The sequence below is a fragment of the Anopheles arabiensis genome, chromosome X, assembly GCF_016920715.1.
Source record: "Anopheles arabiensis isolate DONGOLA chromosome X, AaraD3, whole genome shotgun sequence".
NCBI classification, from domain to species: domain Eukaryota; kingdom Metazoa; phylum Arthropoda; class Insecta; order Diptera; family Culicidae; genus Anopheles; species Anopheles arabiensis.
This window is the reverse complement of record NC_053519.1, coordinates 12835012-12860257: the sequence shown is the minus strand read 5'-3', so window position 1 is coordinate 12860257 and position 25246 is coordinate 12835012. Positions and strand designations below refer to the sequence as shown.

The window sequence follows — 25246 nt, the reverse complement described above, 5'->3', positions numbered from 1 at the left end:
TGACATGCGGATTGTTATGGTGCCGTTGACAGATGCCATTAAGCGTGTACGCTACAGTCACATTGCGGGGACGGTACTATGGGCGAAATCGGTATTAAAAATTTTGTACCCAGAAATTTGGTCCTAACAATCCTCAACCACTGTGCTACCTTCAATTACATTTGAATAAATTTAATTTTTCCTTACAACATGGAGCGAATTGGATGAAAATGGCGCTCCTACATTGCCAATAAATGTTGTTCACGCTTGTATACCCATGCATATGTCACAACAACAGCAGCCCGTGCTGTCAAAGTGACAGATCAGAGCGGGTGCGACACGCCTGCCGTTTGCCGGCCCAATCACAGTTGCGCTGTCTGTACTAAAAAAAACCTTCCCTCACCCATACCCGTATTAGTACGAGCAAGTGTTATTATGCGTTTAAACGCGGACCGTTCAGTTTCGTACAAGTTTTCAACCGGACTGGACGGTTATCACCGGCACCTAGTGTTCGGTTGCGGGCAGCTAGTTTTGTTGTTTTTTTCTGTTCGTGGAAAACAGTGTCACTTCCTTCAACATGCAGCAAGTGTTGTGGAAGAAACATTTCGAAGAGCTGTACGGTACGGTGAAAGATATTCTGCACCTCCACGCGTACGAGGACTGCACGATCGTGTGCGAGGGCGAGCTGTTCCGGGCGCACCGGTTTCTACTGGCCAGCGTGAGCCCTTATTTTCATAAAATTTTCTCCCAAAATGAAACAAACACAACTGGTAAGTGTTTTTTTTTTTAAAGTTGCAACATTGTGAAGTTTAATTGCGTGAAGTTTAATAACGTTGTGAAGCCATTTGGTGCGGGCCAACAGTCAATTTGCAGAAACGGATACCACACGTTCGCACTTGTGCGAAAGTGTTTGAACCAGTACTTCGAACAATTACACACACACACATGCACACACACGTACAGAGCAGTCACATTGTAGTACTATGCTGTAAATCACAGTTGCGTAGATTCACAGTTGCAAAGGAGGTTCCAATGAAAAATGCAGAGCTGGAAAATTCAAAAGTGTCGCTTACTGGACGCTCACGTGTGGTTGAAATTCATTCGAATGCTTTTAAGTTGATTCTGAACCTGGAAATTCAGTGTAAGAAATGCATAATATCAATGATGAAGCGCTGTTGGAACTATCGCATCTAAATGACTTGTAAAGCTTTCCAGAAGAATTGGGAAATTTTGGAAGCATCCATAGAATATGTATTTTTAGAGCATCTTCATTTAGGAATTTAGCAATTGGCTTTCTCTCGAGTAAACTATTTGGCTTTGATTTTAATCTCTCATATGAGGAGCGCATCATGCGTATCAATAAATATCTTACCGATGTGCAAACCGATTAGTCACAAAGAGCTAAGCTCACATCTGGCCACGGTACGTCTAGGACCAAACGATCGTCAACCATCGTTGGCGCGAGCTGCCGTCGTTCACCATGCGTCATATGTTGAACAATTGTGGCTGATCTTTGTGCAGTTTGCAGCTAAAGTTGTCACCTCAAGTAACAGCTTTGAGCGCTGCACAACTTCAATGCACAACTGCGGCAAACACTGACGCATATCCTAGCGCACACGGTACGTACCTTCGGGCTGCCGGCGCACCGTCCTATCTATCCTATTCCTATATCTTCCTACCCAAAACAGCCGTGAATTGCGCGAACCAGGCGCGCCTATCTGTAACGCCCAATGTGTGTGCGGCCGATACACGGGAAAACATCTTCCATTACAAATCATTCACAGATAGATTATCATGTCTTCTTTCGAGGCAAATGATACGCGCGCCCGCTCGCTCTGCCCGATGCGCCTGTCGTGTTACTTATCGTGTTGTACACGCATAAATATAGTTGCTGCGCCGCCCCGCCGTCCCGAAAGCGCCTGATACGGGGTGCAGGGAGACGCATTTTCTCAGGGCTCCTGGGGAAAAGCGAGGGGAAAGGTAACTTCCCTGAGCCCTTCTCAAATTTCGTGTCTGTGTGTGTGTGTGTGTGTGTGCGTATCTTTGTACACTTGTTGCGATGGTTCAATTGTACAAATTATCGCCTTAGCCTTTGAGATAAAGGCTCCGAAGTGTGTAGATAAATTGGCTGATATCGCTGGTAAGGTTCACACTTTGATAAACGGCTGAGGCGACCGAACCAAAACCCGAGGCAAGGCAAACGCCGTGTGTATCGGCATCAATTGGGTAACAGAAGTTATCAAGCGTTCGGCAGGCACTCCCGGGCTGTAGGACAACTATCCTGAGGACATCGGTAACGCCCGGGTCCCCGAAAGGGTGGGCAAAGCATGTGAAGAGCAGCATTATCATTTCATTCGCTTCCCTGGGCCGCCCCCTCGCCCGTCCCAGGCGTTACCAGGCCGGGTGGAGTGCTGCGTGCATTTGAAGCGGACCACCGGCTATCATACGTATATTAAACTGATATCAGCGAAATGAAGTGTGTCCCCGCGGGATTACTGCTAAACAGATTTATCATTCTTCGATATCACGCGCGGGTGCGTGCTTGCGGGGAGGAGGGGGTAGGGCGAATATAGACCGATTGTGTTTCGATATACATACCTGCATGTTGGTGCCACATTGTGTTACTGATTAGGGCTCGTAGGGCCACGTGTCCGGCAAGTTGCGACCACTTGGAACCACGGCTTCTGATGTCCGCTCTCTCTTTATGTCTCTCTGATGTCTGAAATTGGTCTCTTACCTCTAGTGGTGCTGAAAGATGTCTCACCGCACGTGATGCGCATCATCATGCAGTTCCTCTACTACGGCGAGGCGACCATCTTCGACGGCGATCTGGAGAACGTGGTGGCCGCCGCCGAACATCTCGACCTGATCCCGGTGGTGGCGATGCTGCGCAATCTCGGCAAGGAGCAGCAACAGACCGGCCACCACCGGTCGGCCGCCAGCTACCTCGGCTACGAGGCGATCGCGTCCGACCAGGCGGCCGCCGCCACGCCGCCCCGCCTAAGCGTACGATCGCAGTACATGGCACCGCACAACCGGAAGCGCATCGCGCCCGACTCGGACGACGAGCAGCTGCCCGAGCGGCTCAGCCCGGTGGAGCTGACGATGGCGGCCAGCCGCGACCTGCGGGACCCGTCCGGTGCGGGCGCGGTACAGACGCCGATGTCACCGCAGCGGCCGCAAGCAACGAACCCGCCACCGGAGCAACTGTCGCCCGGGCTGCAGGAGGGGCAGACGTCGCACCGCGAACCGGACCTACCGCTGGCGACCCGCGAAGCGACCGTCTCGCCCCACACCACCTCCCAATCCTCGTCGGTCGACGAGCGGGACAAGCTGTGGAGCTACTACGACAGTGTCGGGCTGAAGCTGCTGAACGACTCGGCCCAATCGACGCCGATCGCCGACGCGGACAGGCGAAAAGCGACCGCAGGCAGGGCCATCGTTGGATCGGCCGGCAAATCTGCGCCAGGTAAGCGAAGGTGCTGGGGATTGCGAGGGGGGGGGTGAATAACGTAGTTAGAAGTGTGTTAGTGATTGGAAAAATGAAGATTTCGTCGGAATAGATTCCGGCTAGCTCTGAAGTTTTTTGGAATCGATTCCGGATAGTAGGTCCGGAATCAGTTTACGGAATCGATTACGGAATCGGCTTCGGTTTTGGTGCCGGAATCGGCTCCGGAATTGGTTCCGGAATTGTCTCCGGAATTGGTTCCAGAATCGGCTTCGGAATTGGTTCCGGAATCGGCTCCGGAATTGGTTCCGGAATCGGCTCCGGAATTGGTTCCGGAATCGGCTCCGGAACTGGTTTCGGATTCGGAATTGACTCCGAAATTGGAATCTGCTCCGGAATCGGAATCGGTTCCGGAATTGGAACTGGAATCAAAATCGGCTCCGATATACGAATTGACTCCGAAATCAAAATTGAGCTCGAAACGGAGTCGGTTTCGGCATCTTCATAGGAATAGGCGTTTGGGTCCAATGATGCTACGTGTTGATATCGGCAAAGAATCAAAATTTACTTGTAAATGATCTATTCACATGGAGATTCCCAAAATTATTTCGCTTCCCCCACTTCTTATTTCAATTCAAAAACTAATTCTCATTCTGGAGCTAACTCCATTTCTGAAGTCAAGCCTGATTCCGTTACCGGAGCAAATTGCGATTTCCAGGTCGATTCCGATTTCGGAGACGATTCTGGAGCCGATTTCGATCCTAGAATCGATTCCGGAGCCGATCCCGGAATCGATTCCGGAGTCGACTCCGGAATCGGCTTTGCAGCCACCTCCGGAATCGGCTCCGGAACCAACTCCGGAATCGGCTCCGCAACCAACTCCGGTATCGGCCCCGGGTTCAACTCCGGAATCGGCATCCGAATCGGCTCCGAAATTGATTCCGAACACGGAATCAGAATCGGGTAGGTCCGATTCCGAGCTCCCACCACTAGTGTGTGTGTGTGTGTGTGTGTACCTTCCAATAGTTGGAATAGGAAAGTAGACGGTGTCTAACTGCACGGGGCCGAGCAGGACGTGTTGGTTTATCCTCGGAGCCCCGGAGATAAGCCCTCGGATGATAAGGTTCGCTGTTTACTGTTTACAGATTTCTAATATCAATCATTTCTCATCCTGAAACCAGCGGTGGACGGTGTGCGCTTTGCATGCCTGCATGCATGCACCCAACCTCCCCTGCTATCCCCCCGCCCCACCACTGGTCCTTTGCCACGCAAAACACACGCAGATAGCTTTTGCGCAAGCGCTCGCTCCGCTCGCTTCTCGGGCTCAATATACTCGCGCTCAATATCATAAATATTGTTCCTCCCGATGGCAAAGGTTAGGCCGCACTCGCACATCTTCTGATCTCATTTTCTTCCATAAAATGCAAAAAAAGAGCAGCAACCACGGGGAGCGTAAGATGCGAGAAGAGGGAAGGGGGGGGGGGGGAGGGAGGACGATCCGAACCGCCACTCACATGGCAGAGGATAGTCTCAGCCCGTGCGCTTTCTTTCCGGCGGCAACGCAGACAGCAGCAAACACAGTGACGTTCTATTCCTGTGAATGCGGGGAAACGATCACAGTTTGTTTGTCTATCGACTGATTGCTGGTCAGTTCCGATCCTGTACTCCTCCCCCCTCCCCCTCCCCCTACCCTCCGCCTAACCGACGGCCAATTCGATCAACGGTGGTTTATTATCAACTCGCACCACCAACAAGGCTCCGCTCGCGCTAATGAGAACCCCGGGTCGGTTTGCGGTGTGAATGTGGGGCTGCCCCTTCTCCTGCTTTTCCAATGTAACCCCCAAACCCCCCATCCCCTCTCCCACTCCCTCCTAGTCGGCCTCCTAAGTAGCTTGTTGCAGTGCGCAACGATAGAATGTATTGCGCTAATCCCTATTTCAGCCCACGGAGATACCGCTCGCTGAATTGGGTTTTTGTCAAGTGGCTGCCGATAAACGGTCTCGGGAAATATCGGGTATGTGCGCACACACACACACACACACACACACACCCATGCTCAATTCAAACAATCTTGGATCTAGTAAAGTGCCTACCAGCGCAACCAATTCGAAGTGGCTTATCCAAGCGAACGAGTGCGGGGCGCGCTTGTGTGTATGAGGATGCGCTCCCGGGAATGTTCTGTGGAGCCGCGCGATAAGTCTCGCTGATAAAGGATAAAGCCTGCGCGAACACTCCTCCCCTTGCCCTACATGGCTTAGTGTGGGCCCTTTTGCTAGCAAACGTCTTCGGGCCTGTACCATGCGGTGGCGCGCACCAGATAGATAATAAGCCGCGGATAGATAGTGCGGCCGCGAAGACGCGTAGATGCGCTTGTGCGATGGCGCTTCCTGTCTGAGGAGACACCGACCATCGATCGTCCAGGGTGTGCAGACCTTTGCAGACGTACTCAGTACTTCGCAGTTCCAGCGGGCGCAGCGCAAGATCCAGTCCGGCAGGGCCGACTGGGTCTTATCGGATGATGATGAACACTCGGTTGGAACTACACACACGCTCGCTCTCTCTCTCTCTCTCCAACACAGTGGAGCAGCAGCCAGCACTCAGCCAGCTTACCGAGCGCAAACACAGCATCAGCTAGGACTGATAATAACCTTTATGTTTTCATTGGAACGTACACATACACGCAACCTTTTTTTTGCCTTCACCTTCACACACACGCGGACGGACTGAGGGGGAACTTTGAAGGAGTTCGTGCGCATGACACAAGGCTCGATAGGCAGAATATAATCATCACCCGAATGTGGGGAAGCAGAGCTTCTTCTCGCTTTTCGCTCGCGCTGGATCATCCTGCCGCGTACACCACAAGCCAAAGAACGGGCGAGAAGGGGCGAAGGGGTGGGGGGATTGTTTTTCGGGATGATATTTGGGCATCTTCCCGGTCTCGCTCCGGAAACGACATCCCCGCGCCGCCGGCCCGCTCGGTGTGTGAGATAGCGATAAGTCTTCTCTGATCCACTCCACTTGTGTGTCGCGCCGCCGCATCTCCTGGTCCCACCGCATCTGGCCCGAACCGATCACCCTTCCCCTCTTCTACCACCCTTGAAGGTTAGAGGTTGAACTTTACCCATTCCCGTCTTCTCCAAACGCTCTTTTCCGCCGTTGGGATGTATTTCGGTTTTTATCAACGCGCGCGAGCACACACGCTAGGCTCCCCCGAAAGAAGATCATCATGCCCACAGAGAGACAGCGAGATGTCTGAAGTTATTAGTAACTGGTCACTCGTTTTTTTTTTTTTTGGTTTGTTTTGTGTTTAAGATCACCGAGGCCCTGACCAAATGTAGAGCACTGTACGTCTTAATCTAGCCCCGCACACTTAATCACTTCCGATAGAAGGGAAGGGACGGAAGGAGGTGAATTTTTAATTTCGGGTATTTGGGGAATGCTTCCATCTCCAACGACTGGGGCCTCCCAATTCCTGCGCTGTGTACACTGGCACATAATCGGGGAGGTTAATTACTGGAACAAAGAAGAAGAAGAAGAAGAAGCGAAATCACATACAGAGCAGTGTCTGTGACAATTCTGATTCGTGCAATAAATAATTGTGGTAGAAAGTCTATCCAGGATCTGGAGTGGAGAGCCTGCCGCTCGGCGCAGCACCCGATAGGAGGGCGGGAAGCTCGGCCCCGGCTGGCAGGCATTTGGCGATAGCGTGCGCAGTGTTATTTCTGTTGCTGTTGTTATTATTTTTAAATATTACATGTTTGCAAATACCTTACGAATCGCAGCTAGTTTCCACTGAGCGAAACGATCGTTCAACCATCAGCAGATAAAAGGGAACTTGAGAATCGACCGTTATCACCGATTGCTGTCCGAGCGGTACGGTGGAGCAAAGGAGACAGAGGGAGAGAGAGAGAGATAGAGAGAGGGAGAGATAGGCAGAGCGGGTTGGTTAAAATAGTGATAGCACGGCAACGGAGTGCGGAAGGGGACCAAAGTCGATGGAATCGGTAAAGGCGATCCCTGCAGCGAGTTGTCTCGATCGTGTGCGCAAACGCTTATTGTGGAGGCTGTGGCATTATCAAGCACTCTATTTTCTACGGATTTTAGGTGATTGGCGCACTCGTAGTAGAGGCGAGAACCGAGCTCGATCGTAGATCCAATCGGAAGTGAAACGTCTTTACATCATGGTTATGGGATGTTTTTTTTTTCTAGTATTCTCTCGATTTATTCACTGTTTTGCATGGTTTATTGTAAAAACCGTTCCAAATTATTGGCTGCTTCTGTGCGTTGTTACTGTGTCATTACTTCAATGTTTTGGGACAAGCCAAAATCCAGAACTTCATTTCTTTTAAATTTTATAGCATTTCATAGTGGGTTAGTGGGATCTTATTGATGCCAAAATGTGTTGAAAATGCAAAAGATACTAATGTAAACTACAAAAATACACCACGTCCGGCCTTTTTGGCACAGTTTTGATAAAACAATCATGATTGTTCGAGAAAATAGATACCTTACATTGTTCATCAGTTCGAACACGGGACAACACAACAGACTACCATACACGATAAATTATGTGAGTCAGTCTCGGCACTAGTGTTGGGTAAATCCGACGCTAGTGCCCACACGATAAATCATGTGGGCACTAGTGTTCGGTAAATCTGATTCAGATTCATTAATCTGAATCAATCTTTGAAATGATTAAATGAATCTGAATCTCGATTGGAAAGATTCGTGAATCTCGAAAGATTCGTGGATCTCGAAGGATTCATGGATCTTGAAAGATTCTTATATCTCGAAAGATTTTTAAATTTCTGAACTTTCATAGAGCTTGAGCTTATTATTTTTCGTGTTATTTTATTATTCTATATGATCATGCCAGCCTATACAGGCTTTCGAGGCTTCTATGAGATACAGCGTTGCTAGATAGTTTATTTTGTTACGGCGAGACGGTCCAAGCGATGATTGAAGTCACGACGAGTATGTTTTAGGTGGGATTTAGCAAATTATTTTTCAAAATCATACATCCTTAAAGATGCATAAAACTTTGGAAACATATGAATTAAAATGGATATATGAGTCTTATAGATTCAAGAATCTTTGAAGATTCCCGAATCTTTCGAAATTCAGAATATTTAGAGATTCACGAATATTTGAAAATTCATGAATCTTTGAAGATTTGTGAATCTTTAGAGATTCATGAATCTTTAAAGATTCGGCTCGAGATTTCAATCACTCATCACTGGAGATTCATAGGAATGAATCTCAACGAAAGATTTATGAAACCCAACACTACTCGGCACCAAGATCAGATCAATCAACGATGATAATAAAATGAAACGTAATTAACGTTTATACTTATTTTGAACAGCTTGTGTGCTATGGCTATCGTAGATGATAATCAGTGATGTTTCCTGGGGGAGCATGCCTAATGTATCCAAGGATTACTGATCTTAAATCCTACAATCGTCTAAAAGAGGATCAAATTATCATTTATTTCCTCTTTTTATTGAATATTCCATGAGGTATCAATGATCAAAAAACGCGAATTTAAATCTAAAATTACAATTACTTTGATGAATATACTTCACCCACATATATTGCAGTGGAATTTTGAATTATCCAACCAATCTAATAGATAGTCAATATTACTTAACATATCCACTAAATATCTCAACATACATAACATAGCGCTAAAAATAGCCTGGCACTCATTTAAGTGTTAAACAAAATGGAATTGTTACTGTTTATTGTGCAGTAAAAGCCACAAATTGTCAACTCAATGCCCACCATGGTTTCAAGCTCCACACAATACACCAACCGAACCAAACCGTGTCCAACTTGACAGTTGTGAGTACCCATCATAAAGAGTATTTTGCATAACTAGAAAATCGAAGTATTGCGCTATCGAAGTTTAAGGGTTCCTTTTACCCTGAGGTGTGCAACAAAATTGTTGGCTTCGAAATTCAATTTGAATGAAGAACTAATGACGACCCATTAAGAGACCAAAAACAAAAACTAATACCTATCCTTAAACCCATACTGGTTTAGAAACTGATCATGACTTCATGCCGGTCCTGGACCTGATGCTGAACCTATACAGAATCCATACCAGTCCTGGATCCGATCATAAACTAACACTGATCCTGGAACTTTTATACTGAACCTATACCTTACATAACGAGCAACATCACTGTTGCAAAATTAATATCTATCTGAATTTCATGTTTGCTTGATCTTTCACTATCATTTCTTCTTATCATTTCCGAAAAAAAAAATGCTGCTTCTCCAGTGACACCGGGCGAAAAGTGGTACCAGGGCAAGTTGCAGTTCATGCTCAGCCAGCGGGGCAAACCGCTGCTGGTGCACGACGGCCACTCGTTTGGCATCCAGTACATCCGCAAGGACAAGAAGTACTGGCAGTGCAACCTGTCGCGCAAGTACAACTGCAAGGCGCGGGTCACGACCACCGACACCGGCGACATCATCGTGACGAACAACGAGCACTGCCACACGGAGATTCGGCAGCATCTGCGCAAAGACTACAAGACGATGAAGCTGGCCGCGTCGCTGGCCGCAAACAGGGGACTGTCCGCGCTGCCGCTGCTTTCGCCGAAATCGCTAACCCTAGCGAACGCGTTCCTGCAGTCGACCGGGGCCGTCGATGCGGCCAGCCTATGCCACAGCACCAGCCCGAACGCGAGTCACCAGAGCGAGCCGGCACAGGACTCGACCGGCAGCCTCAACCTCACGATCAACAACTGGACAATCAAACGGGAGACGGGGAACTACAGCGAGTGACACTTGCCGCTCAGTTGACCGCTAAGTCTCTCTGTCTCTGTCTCTCTCTCTCTCTCTCTCTCAAGTATGCTGCCCATATGAGTAGCAGGTGCAAGTGCAAGCAGCATAGGAGGAATCGAATCTACTCTATATCGACTACCCCCGGGGGGAACTACGGCACAATCAACCATAGTTTTTAGTACCTGAACCAACTCCCCTCCACTACGTACCGTCAAACACTACTCACGCATGGGCCACGGTTTGCAACAAAATGGACCCTGGACCCAACACAGCTCCACTGGGATTGTGCCATCGCTGTTTGGCGCAGAATGATATTGATTAGGTAGACGAAAGTATAACTCTCTTGTAAGCTACTGACAGCGATCCGACACGGTACGGTCGAGTCTAATGATGCAAGTTCTTGTACGCATCAAGTAATCGAACATGTCGCTAGAATATATCTTTTCGCTGTAAAGTTAGCAAATGTAATGGAACTAAGATTAAGGCCCTCTATATCCCTCTCTTCCCCATTGGGGAAAGGCAGCAACACACACAAAACACTCCCCAAGAGCACCTACCACTACACCTAGAAATGCTCTATACTCATTAACCTGATTCCTGATCGATTGGTATTGGTTTTGCGGTGTTTGCGCCTCAGCTATACTTCCATGCGTAGATTCTATTGCTGAATAATGTTATCTACTCTAGGTTGATTTATCGAGCAAAAAAAAAAATGCCATCGATAAACGAAAGACGGTCGAATGTGACTGTGCTTTACTGCCCTGGACCACGCTTTATTAGGGGAATTGAATAGGCAATAACACACCCGTCTTTTTATCAGATCTTGCGCCCGTTTCGTATCTTTTGCAGCTTTTTTACAAGTTTTTTTTCTATTATTATTTTAAAGCAAACCCTTTCCTGGCCAAACAGATGGTGGGGTAACATTAGAATACTTGTTAAAAAGTATAGCAACATCACCGCCACTGTTCACGTTCTCTGTCATGATATTTCGGCCGTCCTCGTTTTGATTCGGGGTTTTTGAAAACAGTAAAAATACGTTGGAACAAACGAATCAACCACTAGCCCACTGATAAGCGAGGGCTTCTACTAACTAACCTCAACGAAAAAGCTGATGACATGATCTAAGAAACCTCACAGCAGCATATCATCAGGAGAGAAAACAATGATTGCGGACACGCACAGCCTCACGTATTGCCTTCCGGTTCTTTCCAATGCATTAAGTAAGCATCCAGACCAAACGGACTCCAGTATATACACACACACACACACTCACAAATACTTACTCTCATTCAAACACACACACATAATTTTCTTGTCAAAAAAGCTTCAATTTAGAGTAAGATAAGGTCCGATGACGGCTAGTAGAGCGCGGCGAGATAGCGAGGAAATTGAACTATTTTTTAAATCCTCCAAAATGAGATCAGATTTTTTGTTGTTGCTGTTGTGTTTTGTTTCTCTGGTCGTTATTGCCGCTCACATAATACTCATCATCGATAGAGAGTATGTTAGCATGTGTGTGTGCCAAATATGTTATCTCAGTAAAGAATAAACCCATCGGTATGGGGAACTTTCGGAAGGAGTGAGGGAAAATTGAATCGTGAATTAGGAACATATATTTAACGTACAAAAAAGCCTTCAGGGCAGCTATCCTTATGGACACTGTTAATTATTACACTATGATAGAAAAGCAATAAAAAAATATTTACGAGTTTGAAGTGAAATGTGTTGGTTAGTCTCTTTTTTTTACTTTCTGCAGTAACTAGTTCCCTCTGCTCAAGTATCGAACGATTAAACATGATGCCCGACAATGCGTCGTCTTATCGCCGCCGCTCGATAAGAACATGTTCGAGCTTTAACGTTTGGGTAGGCGATTAGTCAATAGCTGATATTAATCCACAACTCAAAGCAAGCCTCCGATGATCAGGCCAGAACAATGTAGTCACTTCATTCCACAAGAAAAATGTTAGAAGTGTATCTTGTCTCTACGATTTTGGGTAGATTCATTGGAGGCTAAGGTAAAAAGATAATGCTTTACTGATATGAATAATAAGACCCTACAACGGATACGTTTAGAGAAAATGATAATATAACTCGAGAGCAAAAAAAAAAAAAAAAGAAATGAGGATTGAGATGTTATCATGCTATCGCTGAGGTAATTCAGAATTAGATGATTCTGTATTAGAACATTAAACGGAAAAGCTGTAAGGATTTTTTTTGTTGAGTGCATGATTGGCGTAGTCATTCAAAAAAAATATTGGTGCTACAAGTTGGCTCCTACCTGTCCTTCAACCGAATTTTTCGCTTAGCAAAGTCCACGACCAGGAAGAAGACGTTTGTTCAAGTGATCTTATAGGAGAAAGCCTCTATACATGAATCGATATTCCTCTTTTCGATGGTTTAGGTTTGGCTATCTGTGTCTGGGGGCTCATATGAGGCTTCAACCAACGACAGACGTGTTATAAAGACTTGACCGGAATTAATGACTCAACCACGGGACCGACCCCAACTATAGGTAAATCTGCTCTTATTTTCACATAAATTCTCTACTCTGTTTAAATGCAAATTGCAATTTTAAGTATACTTTTTATTTGTACTTCAGAAAACACCAAGACAATTTTGTACTAAAATGTTATAAAACCGAATTTCGGGTTGTTCTAAAATTGCTTCAACTTTGAATATGTCGAGATGGCAGCGATGCGATATACGTGCACACAGCAGTCCAGTACTCAAACCAACAGTATAGTCGCAAATGTTTATACGCTTTCGTTACAGTCCATTGGAGAGAGTGTGATAGCGCATAGAAAATCAATTTCGCGTATTCTTTTTTGCGCGCACGATGCGAGCGAGCTTTATTTTGGGCTGATCGAGAAATGTGGTCGAGTGACGAAATCGAAGACGAAACGGGCTTTAGTTGAGTTTGTGTCTATTTTAGCCATGTAGAGCAAAATTGGTTTTACGATTTTATTACAGCAATGCACACCTTCTAATACCGTTATTCGGGTCTACACGTTTGCCGTACAGTTTGGAGTTACTTGAGATTTTGTTTTCTATTTTCTATTTTTAATTAAATGTTATGCGAATACAATTGGAAAAAAAGGAAAATGTGCTTACCTGTACAGTCTGTTCCCGAGTTACACGGTTCTCGACTTACGCGGATTCGAAGATACGTGGTTTTCATATTAGGCAGATTAAATGTCAAAACAGTACAATTTGCTTGAAGAAATTTCCTTTTTGCTAACAAATTGAAACCGCTTAAAAGCCAGAAATATCAGAATTTTCTGCACAAATCATATCAAATAAATGATAAAGTGTATTAAAGTACTAAATTAAATGAAAAAAGTCCGATTAATCAATAGTATTTGAGTCAAAAAACATTCGACTTATGCAGATATTCGAGTTACGTGGATTCCTCGGGAACGCACAAACCGCGGAACTCCAGAACAGACTGTATCGCAGTGGTTTGGGTTAGCATGTGAGCAGTCGCTTGCTTCATTCCAATAAAGGCCTTATTAGACGGAGGAAAATACTGTCATTTTTCGATTGGCATTTATCTGTCAAACTTAGACTTTGGCACAAAAATGCCTCTCGTACGCGTAATAAGGCAAAAGAATTGTTCTGTCACCTGTCACATTTATTATTTAATTTATTGATTTTCTTGGCTTTATCTGAAAGAATGATTCGTTGTTTCCCATTTTTTGCTGTTTTTGTACATCGTCATCTTCTTCTTCTTCTTCTTCTTTGGCTCAACAACCGATGTCGGTCAAGGCCTGCCTGTACGCACTTGTGGGCTTGGCTTTCAGTGACTAATTGATTCCCCCCCCATAGCAGCAGCAGCGGGTTTACAGTGTCGGGGGCCCTAAGCAGTAAGAAGTGTTGAGGCCCCTTTGTACATGATTACTGGGGGGTACTCGGCATCTGTCTTTGATTATGTAACATTTAAACTTAAATTTGGTTGCTGACGGGGGGGGGGGGGGGTGCTTAGGGTTCGTCTAGCGCGGGGCCCCAACGTCCATCACCCACGGGGCCCTCCTTGCTAATACAGTGCCATATTCTATCAACTGTTATGGATAATGGACTAAAGATTCCGGGGCCCCTCATTGACGGCCCCCCGCAATTGCTTACTTTGCTTACCGTTAAATACGCCACTGCATAGCAGGATAGTCAGTCCTACGTATGGCGGCGCGGTCTATTTGGGGATTGAACCCATGACGGGCATGTTGTTAAGTCGTACGAGTTGGCGACTGTACTACGAGACCGGCTCAATCGTCATCAGGAAATTCAATTCGCTCTATCGAGGTTGACAGCAAATATCTACTCGGAAGCAAATCGGAATTTTCCGACTGGCATCTATCTGTCAAACCCTGTTTGAAGGATAAGATTCTAAAATGGAATGACAGTATTTTCCTCTTTCCTCTTTCCTCGTTTTATAAGGCCATAAACAGCTTAGCACATGTAATTTTCGTTCTTTCATTCCCCATTCATTCGTACTAGAAATCCGTACAAGTGAAATAGCGACAGCCGCTGGACCTTTTCGTTCGTTCGTTTTTCTCGAACCGTTCGGAATAAGCTGTCAGTCTCGGGCGTTCAGAACGACTGCAGTCTCTACGGGTAGGCAGGCAGGCGAGGTTGGGCAGGATGCGTGTTGCAAGGAGCGCTGTGGAAAAATCTCGCAAGTGACCAGGAAAAGAAAAGCCAGCCAGGGAAAACCCAACCGTTTGAGGAAAAAGTTTGGTTCGTGGTGCAGTGTGTGTTTTTTGTGTTTTGTTGTGTGTTTAAGAAAAAAAGAAGCCAAAAAAGGCAGAAGAAAAAGGATATTATTGGCCCAAATGGCGGCATCGCCGTGAAGTGCTGGGCGTCGAGATGTGGCTGCAGGATTGCGGTTCTTCGAGCTGTGCAGAAAAACGGATTGCAGCCAGCCGTCGCCGTTGCCGAAGATGGCCAGCAGGAACGGTGGTAGGCAGAGAGGCGCCGGGTGAAGGAGATTTCGGTTCAACTTCAACGTTCCATTTTGTTGTTCTAGCCACCAACGACGGATAAAAGGAATTGAGAGGGGGAAAAAGGTGTACACACCCTCGCACCGCCTAGTGCCACCAGAGCCGAGCAAGAAAGAGACAGAGAGAGCACCAAAGCCTGGAACTCACCGATATAGAGGACGGATTGAACGATTGGCAAGAAAAAAGGGGCGAAGATTGGTACTCGCGCAGGGATGCCGAAACCAACGGAGGAAAGCTTCGGTTCGCTCGGGAAGCCGGACTCGTCGCTGGACGATGATTTCGAGCTGGACGAGCTGGCCGTGTCCCGGAAGCCGCACTTTCTCGACTACGACAACAAACCGCCGGCCGAGCTGCTGGTCGAGCCGCACCATCGCTACTGGAACGGGGTGAGGAAGGAGGTGGCCGGCGACCGGAAGCGTGAGTTTGACGTGGAGCAGGAGCGGCTGGAGCCCGAGGACCCGCTGGAGGTGGCGGAGCAGGAGGAGGAGGAAGAGTGCGGGCAGCATTTGGCCCGCCCGGTGGCGCCGCCGGTGTGCGAGCAGTCGCTGCTGTTCCAGCGGTCGAGCGCACCGGACGTGGCCGCCATACCGCTGATGAACGTGTCGTACGATGTGCCGAGCGCAACGGCCGGCACACTGAACATGCTGCCGGGCAAGAAGCAACCGGCCGGGGTGAACGGGGCACGCGTTGGCAGCACCTGGCCGATGAAGGAGCGGCCGATCGGAGCGATGTCACCACGGCGACAGCTGCCGCAGCAGCAGCAGCAGCCACAGCAACCGCACTCCCTGGGCCGGGGGGAGCTGGGCGAGGTCGGCCCGAAGATGGAGTGCGTGTACTCCCTGCTGTCGATGCTCGGCTCGACCAACGTGCTCGAGATGTCGTGCAAGTTTCTCGAGCTGTCGCGCAACGAGGAAAAGTGTTCGGCCCTGCGCCGGTCCGGCTGCGTGCCGCTGCTGGTGCACATCATCCACAACGAGCCGAACGAGGTGGCGCGCCGGAACGCGCGCCACGCACTGGTAAACGTGGTGCGCTGCAACCTGGACGAAGGGTCGGCCCGGCGCGAGCTGAAAGTGCTGCGGCTGATCGACCAGCTGATTGACTACACCGACCTGCTGAAGGAGCAAACCGGACGCGACCGACCGGCCGAGGCGAAGGAGGACGCCGCGGAGGAGGAGGAGGAGCAGGAGCAGAGCGTACCGATCGTGGCGGAAGCTAGGGAGGCACCGGCGGCCCCGGGCACGGACCCGGAGCGCCACCCGATACAGGCGATCGGGACGCTGGCGAAGATCAGCTACGACGAGGAGCACCGGCACGCGATGTGCCAGTTCGGGGCGCTGCAAACGATCGCGTCGCTCATCCAGCTGGACCACCAGGCGCACGGCAGCGGCGCACCCGACGCGCACAAGTGCGTGGAGATGCGCCGGTACGCCAGCATGGTGCTGACGAACCTCACGTTCGGGCAGGGCAACAACAAGGCGCTGCTGTGCGCGAACCGCGACTTTATGCGGGCGCTCGTGTCGCAGCTCGGCTGCACCGAGCTGGTGCAGGTGACCGCGTCCGTGCTGCGCAATCTGTCCTGGCGGGCGGACACCATCACCCGCCAGACGCTGGTCGAGATCGAAACGGTGACGCTGCTGATGGAGGCGGCGATGCGCTGCACCGTCGAGAACACGCTCAAATCGATCCTGTCCGCGCTGTGGAACCTGTCGAACCACTGCGCCCAGAACCGGGCGAAGGTGTGCGAGGTGCCCGGTGCGCTCGAGTTCCTGATCGATCTGCTGTCGTACGAGGCGCCGAGCAAGACGTGGAGCATCGTGGAGAACGCGGGCGGCATCCTGCGCAACGTGTCCAGCCACGTGGCGCAGTGCGAGCAGTATCGGCGCGTGCTGCGCGACAAGCACGGGCTGAAGCTGCTGCTCGACCAGCTCAAATCGCCCAGCCTGACGGTGGTGAGCAATGCGTGCGGCACGCTCGGCAACCTGTCGAGCGAGAACGAGCAGGACCAGCGGTTTCTGCGCGAGCACGGCGCGGTCCCGATGCTGCGCTCGCTCATCTACAGCAAGCACAGCATCATCTCGAACGGGTCGCGGTTGGCGCTGAAGAACTTGCAGCAGCAGCAGCAGCAGCAGCAGCAGCAGCACAGGCCAGCGGTGGTGACGGTGGTGCCGGCCGGTGCCCTGCACGAACCACACCTGGAGGCGGCCTGGACTGGGAAGGGCGGCGAGCAGCTGCCGGCCAAGGGCGGCTTGCCGGGCCTGAACGTGCGCAAGCAGCGCGCTATGGAGCAGGAGCTGGGCTGCGCGTTCTATCGCAAGCAAGCCGAACCGGCCGGCCCGGGCGAGGAGCACCACGGCACGGCGGGGGGCGATGTGGCGTCATCACCCGACCCGGACCCGGAGCCGGAAACGCCCATCAACTACGGGCTGACGGAGGAGCGGCTGCACCAGCACTCGTACGACTACCAGGAGACGGACATCGACCAGCTGACGGACTACTCGCTGCGGTACGCCGAAAACCAGTCCGACTCGGAGGAGGAGGCGCAGGAGGTGGTGGAGGTGGAGGGGCAGGAGAAGGAGGCGGCAGGGGCGGCGGAGGCGTTCCGGCATCGGGCGGCCGGCGCGACCGACCCGTCCGTGAACGTGCTGATGCCGGAGGATTCGGTCAAGTGCTACTACACCGAGGGTACGCCCCAGATCATCTCCAGCGCGACGTCGATGAGCGATCTGCGGGCAAAGCAGACGGAGCTGGAGTCGGGCGCGACCGAGCAAGCGACGGCGACAGTCGTGGTGGTGGTGGAGGGCGACGCAGCGAAGGGCCCGGTGCGCAAGTCGCACCCGATACCGATCGAGCGGGCGCTGCCCGCCGGCGACGATCTCGGCTGCAACACGCCGGACAAACCGTTCAACTACTGCGAGGAAGGCACGCCGGACTTTAGTCGCGAGACGTCGCTCAGCATCATCGATCTGCAGGAGGAGAGCGACGGCGGCGTGCTGCAGCAGCAAGAGAAGGCGGACGAGGCGAAGCAGGAACATCCGCAATCGCCGAAGCAGCAGCAGCAGCAGCAGCAGGAGCAGCAGGAGCAGCAGGAGCAGCAGCAACCGCAACCGCTGGTAAAGTCACCGACGGCGGCATCGGTAGTGCTGGTGGACCCGACCGCCACCATGCCCGGCACGCTCGGCAAGTCCGTATCGTTTCTCAACACGGGCGCGGACGAGACGCCGCTCATGTTTTCGCGCACCAGCTCGATGGGCTCGCTGTCCAGTGCGGAACCGGCCTGCACCGACGACAAGAGCTCGATCGTGAGCGAGTTCAGCCGGATGGCGTCCGGCGTCATGTCGCCGTCCGAGCTGCCCGACTCGCCGACGCAAACGATACCGCACTCGCCGCACCCGCAGTCGAAGCGCCCGATGCTGCCGAAAACTTCCCCGCCCGACGATGGCGGTGGCGGTGGTGGAGGTGGCGGCGACGGCATTGGGGCCGGTGTGCGTGGTGATGGGGTGGGCGCGTTCGCCGACACGGTCAGCAAGTTTAACGTCGAGCACACGCCGGCCCAGTTTTCGTGCGCCACCAGCCTGAGCAACCTGAGCCTGCTGGAGGAGAAGGACGAGCGGCACCGGGACGAGTCGCAGCAGCAGCAAGAGGGTGGTGGCGGTGGTGGAGTGGGGACAATTCCGTCCCAGCCGCCGGTGCTGCCGAACCCGGCCGATGTGGTGCTGCTCGGCTGCATGCTGAACGGGACGGCGGGCAACGCCAACGGCGCCACGATCGCTCCGACCCACGACGAAGGGCACGCCTCGGACGGCGACTCGGACGGGGGCGGCGGCGAGGACGACGAGCTGCTCGCGTCCTGCATCAGCATCGGCATGAGCAGCGTGGTGGCCCGCAGTGCCGCCAAGCACCAGCAGCACCAGCAGGAGAACAGTTCCTTCCTGACGGTCGCCACAAGGCAGCGCCGGTACGACGGCAACGAGGACGGGGGGCACGATTCGGACGACAGCTCGAACCTCGACTCGGACAACAACGACCGGCTGCTGGAGGAGTGCATCCTGAGCGGCATGCCGAAGCCGAAGCAGCCGCCGCTGCATCCGCTGCTGCCGCCGGGCGGGCCGGTGCTGAAGGAGCACCCGTTCAAGATGATGCGTACCAATCACAGCCATCCGCTGCTGGCGGCGCCCGCCAACGACGAGCTCAACCCGTACTACATCGAGGACAGCCCGTGCAACTTCTCCACCGTGTCCGCCCTGTCCGACCTGACGATGGCGTCCGACACGATGGCGACGCCGATGCGCGAAAAGTCGCTCGAAAGGTTGGTATTTAATTTTGTTCGACTTGTTGAGATCTTCCGATGATTCTTCTTTGCGATTTTGTGTTGTGATATGCCACCCAGAAGTTTTCGTGATGTTCCGTCAATATTTCGTAAATATTCACTCTTTTTTATTTTGTAATGTTTTTATTTTCATTGCTTTTGGTCCGCTAAGATCACATAACAAGACCATTCTTCAAAAATCTTACCAAATTCCTGTAGGTGGAAGATAAAGTTGAGTTTCATGAATCGTTCGTTTGAAATTCATTCATATGAATCTTCAGCGTTGGGTGATTCGAATCTCGAAGCGAATCTCTACAGATTTGTGAATTTCCAATAATTCATGAATGTCTAAAGATCCCTCCAAGGATTAATCATTCTCGAGAGAGAAATCTCCAGGGATTCGTGAAGCTTTAGACATGTATGATTTTCGAACAATTGGATTTTTGCGATCCCTCGGTACAGTGGATAACTCACACGACTTAACAACATGCTGTATAGGCTGGCATGCCAAGGATGTTACGCCAAGAAGAAGAATAAGAAGAAGCTCTATGAATATTTGGAGATTTATGAATCCCTAGAGATTCGTGAATCCTTGGAAATATATGATTGTTTTGAAATTCATGAATCTTTCAAGATTGATTCATCTTTCAAGATTCATGAATCTTTCAAGATTTTATCTCGTGCAAATATTTGTATCGTGACAAACTGATCGTAGTATACAATGAGATAAAACTTTCATCATTTTGAAGAAGGCTGCTCTAACCAATCCACACCAACTGTTATTCTCTCCTCCAACAGCATGGATCGCAAGTTAATAGATACGCTGGTGAAGGAGGGATTCCCGAAAAAGCGCGAAATTGCCGTCGTCAGCTCACCGTCGGTCGAATCCGAAACGGATGAGCATCTGCTGGACGAAGCGATCGCGGCAGGGATCACGGGCAAAGGTCAGCAAGTGCGTGGTAAGTAGGCGAACGATAGGAGCGTCCTCCTCCGTGCCGTTTCTCTAACTCTCCGCTCTTACCTGCAGGCGACCAGACCGGTCCAGCGAGGCAGCCCGAAACGGACATGTTCGGTGGTGGAGCAGCTCGCGATGAGCTGCTGGCGGTACGCAATCGACCGTCAGCGGGCGGTTGGGATTCGCCACCGCGACACCGGCGCACCAACCACGGCCACCAGCACGACGACGACGATGACGATGAGTCGGAGCAGGAGGAAGACTACCAGCTGCTGGTGGAATGCATCCAGAAGGGCATGCGGCCGCCGTCGGCGCACGGTGGGAAGCTGCGGGACGACGGGCCGGCACCACCGGCGACCCAGCAGGACGGTGACGAGCACCAGTGGCCGCTGGGGCCGCACGGACCGCGGCGTACGCACGTGCCCGCCGCCACCCTGCCGAAGCAGTCGTCTTCGCATCCAAAAAACGTGCAAACTACGCCTGCGATGTCGAAGGATGTCGGTGCCTTCGAAGTATCGCCAGGCGTAGGAAACAGAGCAAACCGTTCACCATCGGGCCGGCCAGCCAGCGCTGGGGCGAAACAGTCGCCGGCGGGCCATTCGCAACCGGATACGTCCGGCAGCACCGACACCACCATCCGGCCCAGCCGGCGGCCATCGTCGCCGCCGAGCACGGCCGGCAGCATCGGGGGGGCCCTTCCCGCGGCCACGACCACCGGGGCCGGGGCCCAAGGGCAGCCGGCAGCGGCGGCAGCGGCGGAACCGACCACACCTTCCGCCCGCACAGTCCCGATTGGGTGTGAGGTAGTGGGGGCAGGGAATGGCACGATGCGGCAGGACGAGCGTGATGGGGGAACGTGCGCGAAGCACAAGGACCCGGAACGGATGCTCCAGTCGGTCGAGCGGCTCACCCAGGAGCTGGTGGCCCAGGTGGAGGAGTGGCATGTGCGGGCCGCCAACCCGGTGCCGGACGGTCCCGACGCGGACGACGAGCTGGTTGCGGTCGAGGCGGCGGGCATACAGTTCAAGATCGGCGAGAGGGTGACGAGCGTTTATTGCGACTCCGCCCTCAAGCTGGAACCCATGCTGCAGGACGAGTCGCAGCTGGAGCTGGTGGACGCGGAGGGCAACCTGGACAGCGTGGAACCGCCGTCGATTTTGTACCAGATGTCGATGCAACCCGTACCGCGCAATGAATCGGTGGTGAGCACGCTGAACGCCGACTGTCTGCCACCGATCAGCGAGCAGACGGCCACAGCGGGCGGTAGACCGGTGGCGATGGCGAACGCCACTCCGAGAAAGCAGCTCGCCATGCACGCGATCAACAATAAAACGCGATTGGAAGATTTGAAGGTAAAAAAGAGATGCTTCATCGTTGCGAAATTCGACTAATGAGGGAAATGTTTCGTGTTTTTTTAGGGGAAAACCAACAAACATCCGGAGCCAAAAAGCCCCAAGAAGGATCCAGCCCGCGCGAAGATTGCGAAACCGGTCGTCGAGAGCGTGGCGAAGGTGGCACGGGGCCGTCCAGCGGCGCCAGTCGTCACCGGACGACCCAAGGCCAGCTCCGCCACGAGCAGTCCCACCCATCGGCCGTCGCAGAAACGGTTCGCTTCGGTGAACGGCCCGCGGGTGACGCCGAAGCCCGTCAAAAAGGCGCCCGCCGAAGCAGCAGCAGCAGCAGCAGTTGCTGTTAGCAAACCGGCTGCCAAACCAACCACCGTCACGCTGGTGCGCCAGGGCACGTTCGTGCTGGAAGAGCCGACGCTCTCGGTGCACGTGCCGAAGGTGCTAACCGATCCGGCACCGCCGGCCGGCCCGGAGCGCAGACTGTCCGCGGGCGGCGCTGGCAAACCGGGCGAATCGAAGATACCGCTGCCGAGGGGGCTGAAGGAGCGGGCCGACGCCAAGCCGCTGCCGGCCAGGGTGAGCCGCATTCCCCCTCCAAAGCGTACCGCACTGGGGAAAGAGTCTTCCCGCTCCGTGCTGCACAAGTAGGCGGGCGATGCGCACCGTGTCGCTGACAGCAAACAAACGCTCACGCCTAGTGGTAGTAGTTTATTGCATTACATATTATCGCTTAGCTTACGGAATTCTTGCAATAATCATTACTTGATGCGAACCAATATTCTAGTCCGTTTGATCGATTTTATTCCGCGCGTCCAAATGCCATCCAGTGGATGAATGAAGTTTTGCATCTACATGTATTCCTATTCCCGCGCGTGCCGTGTGCCCAGTGCTGCCCTGCGAGTTGGCGGAGATGTTGCGAAGCAAAACAAATAGTTGCAACATTTCGGCATGCACTCGCCACGTCACGGGCTGTTAGTAAGAATTGATTTACCCTTAAAAGCCAACAAACATCATCATGATCTACAATCGACGTTAAGTTACCGCGTCTGCGCGCGCATATGATATTCCGCTAATGTTTTATTTAAGTTATAATTTTCTACTGCGAGCTTACCGCTTACTGCACCGCAAACTAGTTAATCAAAAACAAACAAACAAACAACACAGAAACAACCGATATGCTAAATTATAAAGCGTTTCTATTTACGAGCCAGCGCTGGTTAAGTAGTGTTGGCTGGTAGTGAATGCGTTTAGGATTAGAGTCTACTACTATATGTCGAATTCAGGTATGCGTGGTAATATTACACAGTTCATTGAAGTTAAGTACAGCATGAGACCACGGCTAGCCAATGCGATGCGTATCAAGTTGGTCAGCGGTCAGTAGGATTAGCAAAGTCTCTCGTAAAATATAAATTGCAAATTAAAATGACAAGTTGCGTCCGTGTATTGTTTCCTCACCATAACAAACAACCGCATTAGTGATGACATCGCTGTGGCAAAGCAATTGTGCACTGTTGAAATGTTTCATATTCGGGTAGACATAGTTGCTTTCCTTCTCTTGCAATGATGGTATTGTTCCGAGAGCAAAATATCACGTATTTGCTTCTTCTTCTTCTTCTTCTTCTTCTATTTGGCGTAACGTCATACGCGGACATTTGTTTATTTGTTTATTTGTTTATTTGTCATTTAGTATCTTGCATAGATTTGCTGCGACACTTACTTATATAATAAATCCTTAATTCATCTACAAACTTAGCTACAGCGCTATCAATAAGCAAAGGAGAGACGATTGGTTTTAAACTGAGCTATACTAATATTGAAGTCAAAGAATCTTTGGTATTTGTTGAACCTATGTATCATTTGGTTAATAGGCGCATTGTAGGCATGTGCAGATCATGAGAACGTAGGTCATAGCAGCTCACGTGTCCTGAGAGGTCGTTCAGGAGCATAAAGATTCAGCTTTTCTAGCAGGTAGGGAGAGTCTATGTCCCCGCTGATTAACTTCACGACAAAAGTAGCTTGTAATGCCTGACGTCTATGTTCTAAGGTTTGTAGTCCAAGAAGCATGCACCGTGACAGGTAATCGAATTGTTGTGATGAAGCCCATTGTAATCGGTATATTGCTATTCTGGAGATTCTTTTTTGTATGCTTTCTATCCTAGCCTTCCACACGTGAAAGTATGAGGAGAAAAGAACTGAGTTAGACTCTAGGATGGAACGTACTAATGCGGAATATAATGCTTTCAGACATATTGGATCTTTTATCTCAAGAGTTTCACACCAAGATCCCTGACTGATGACACGCGAGACAAATTGTAACTGTGCAATGAGTAACAAAAGTTTAAAGGGTTTCGTTTCCTGCTGAATGTAATCGCACTGCATTTATCCACACAGAGGCTTAGTTGGTTTGCCACACACCAATTGCTGAATAGGTTGAGATTGTTCTAGAGCGCGAAACAATCATCGATTGACCAAATAACTGAAAAAAGTGTAATATCATCAGCATAAAGTAGTACAGAATGTTTTGGGAGAATAAGAGTCACGTCGTTTATGTAGAGTGTAAATAATAGCGGGCCCAAGTTGCTGCCTTGGGGAACTCCTCAAGTATTTGTGAATGGTTGCGAAAAGATGTTCTCTATTCTTACAGAATACATTCTGTCCGTCAGATATGATTTCAACCAATCGATGACAAGAGGTGAAATACCAAGCTGGGCGAGTTTTGCAAGAAGGATGTTGTGATTGATGCTATCAAACGCAGCTTGGAAATCAGTGTACGCTGTATCCATTTGATATTCCGATTCGAACGATATATGACATTCCGAAACGAACTGAGCTAAGTTATGAAACCATGTTGATCAACCGATATGTAATTGATACATGACCTTACTAGGACGTCGTAGATTATGATTTCCAAGATTTTTGCAAAAGTGCATAGAGATGTTATTCCACGATAGTTTTTTGCATCATTCTTAGGTTCTCTTTTAAGGATAGGCTTTTTCCACGGCTCAGGAAAGATCCCCATTTTAAGCGATTCTGTAAAAACAGTCTCTAGAGGAGCGCGTAAGACATCAGCGCACTTTTTCGCTACGATGGTTGGTATCCCATCGGGCCCCGGATTGTATGAAGTTTTCAGTCGATTGATGGCATTACAGATGATATCAGCATTAATATCGATTAATATCATTATGTTAATATCATTTAGCGAAATTCATAAAGCGTCAGAATGTGTGTATTCTAAAGCTGCCTCAAGCATCGATGAGGTAGTAGTATGAGCAGCATAAACGCTTTTGAACTTCAGCGAATAGTTGACATATGTCGTAACGATTATCTGCATGTTTATCGTTCCAAACAAGATGATTAGGTGCGCCGCTGTCCTTTCGTTTACTGTGCATGAATTGCCTGAATAATGTTGGGCAACCCATG

General features: G+C 50.4%; 2 protein-coding genes across 2 annotated transcripts; both read left to right on the top strand.

The window, feature by feature from the left end:
- The first annotated feature begins 431 nt into the window (after positions 1-431).
- LOC120906453 (longitudinals lacking protein, isoforms H/M/V-like) lies at positions 432-11943 on the top strand. Its single transcript, XM_040318152.1, has 3 exons — positions 432-749; positions 2723-3448; positions 9714-11943. Exons 1-3 carry the CDS (start codon positions 557-559, stop codon positions 10220-10222), a joined length of 1428 nt encoding a protein of 475 aa, XP_040174086.1. The 5' UTR covers positions 432-556; the 3' UTR covers positions 10223-11943.
- Positions 11944-14823: 2880 nt separating this feature from the next.
- LOC120905868 lies at positions 14824-23255 on the top strand. Its single transcript, XM_040317139.1, has 5 exons — positions 14824-15175; positions 15243-19522; positions 20321-20481; positions 20550-21829; positions 21896-23255. The coding sequence occupies exons 2-5, from the start codon at positions 15429-15431 to the stop codon at positions 22472-22474; spliced, it is 6114 nt and encodes a 2037-aa protein (XP_040173073.1). The 5' UTR covers positions 14824-15175; positions 15243-15428; the 3' UTR covers positions 22475-23255.
- The last annotated feature ends 1991 nt before the right edge of the window (positions 23256-25246 follow it).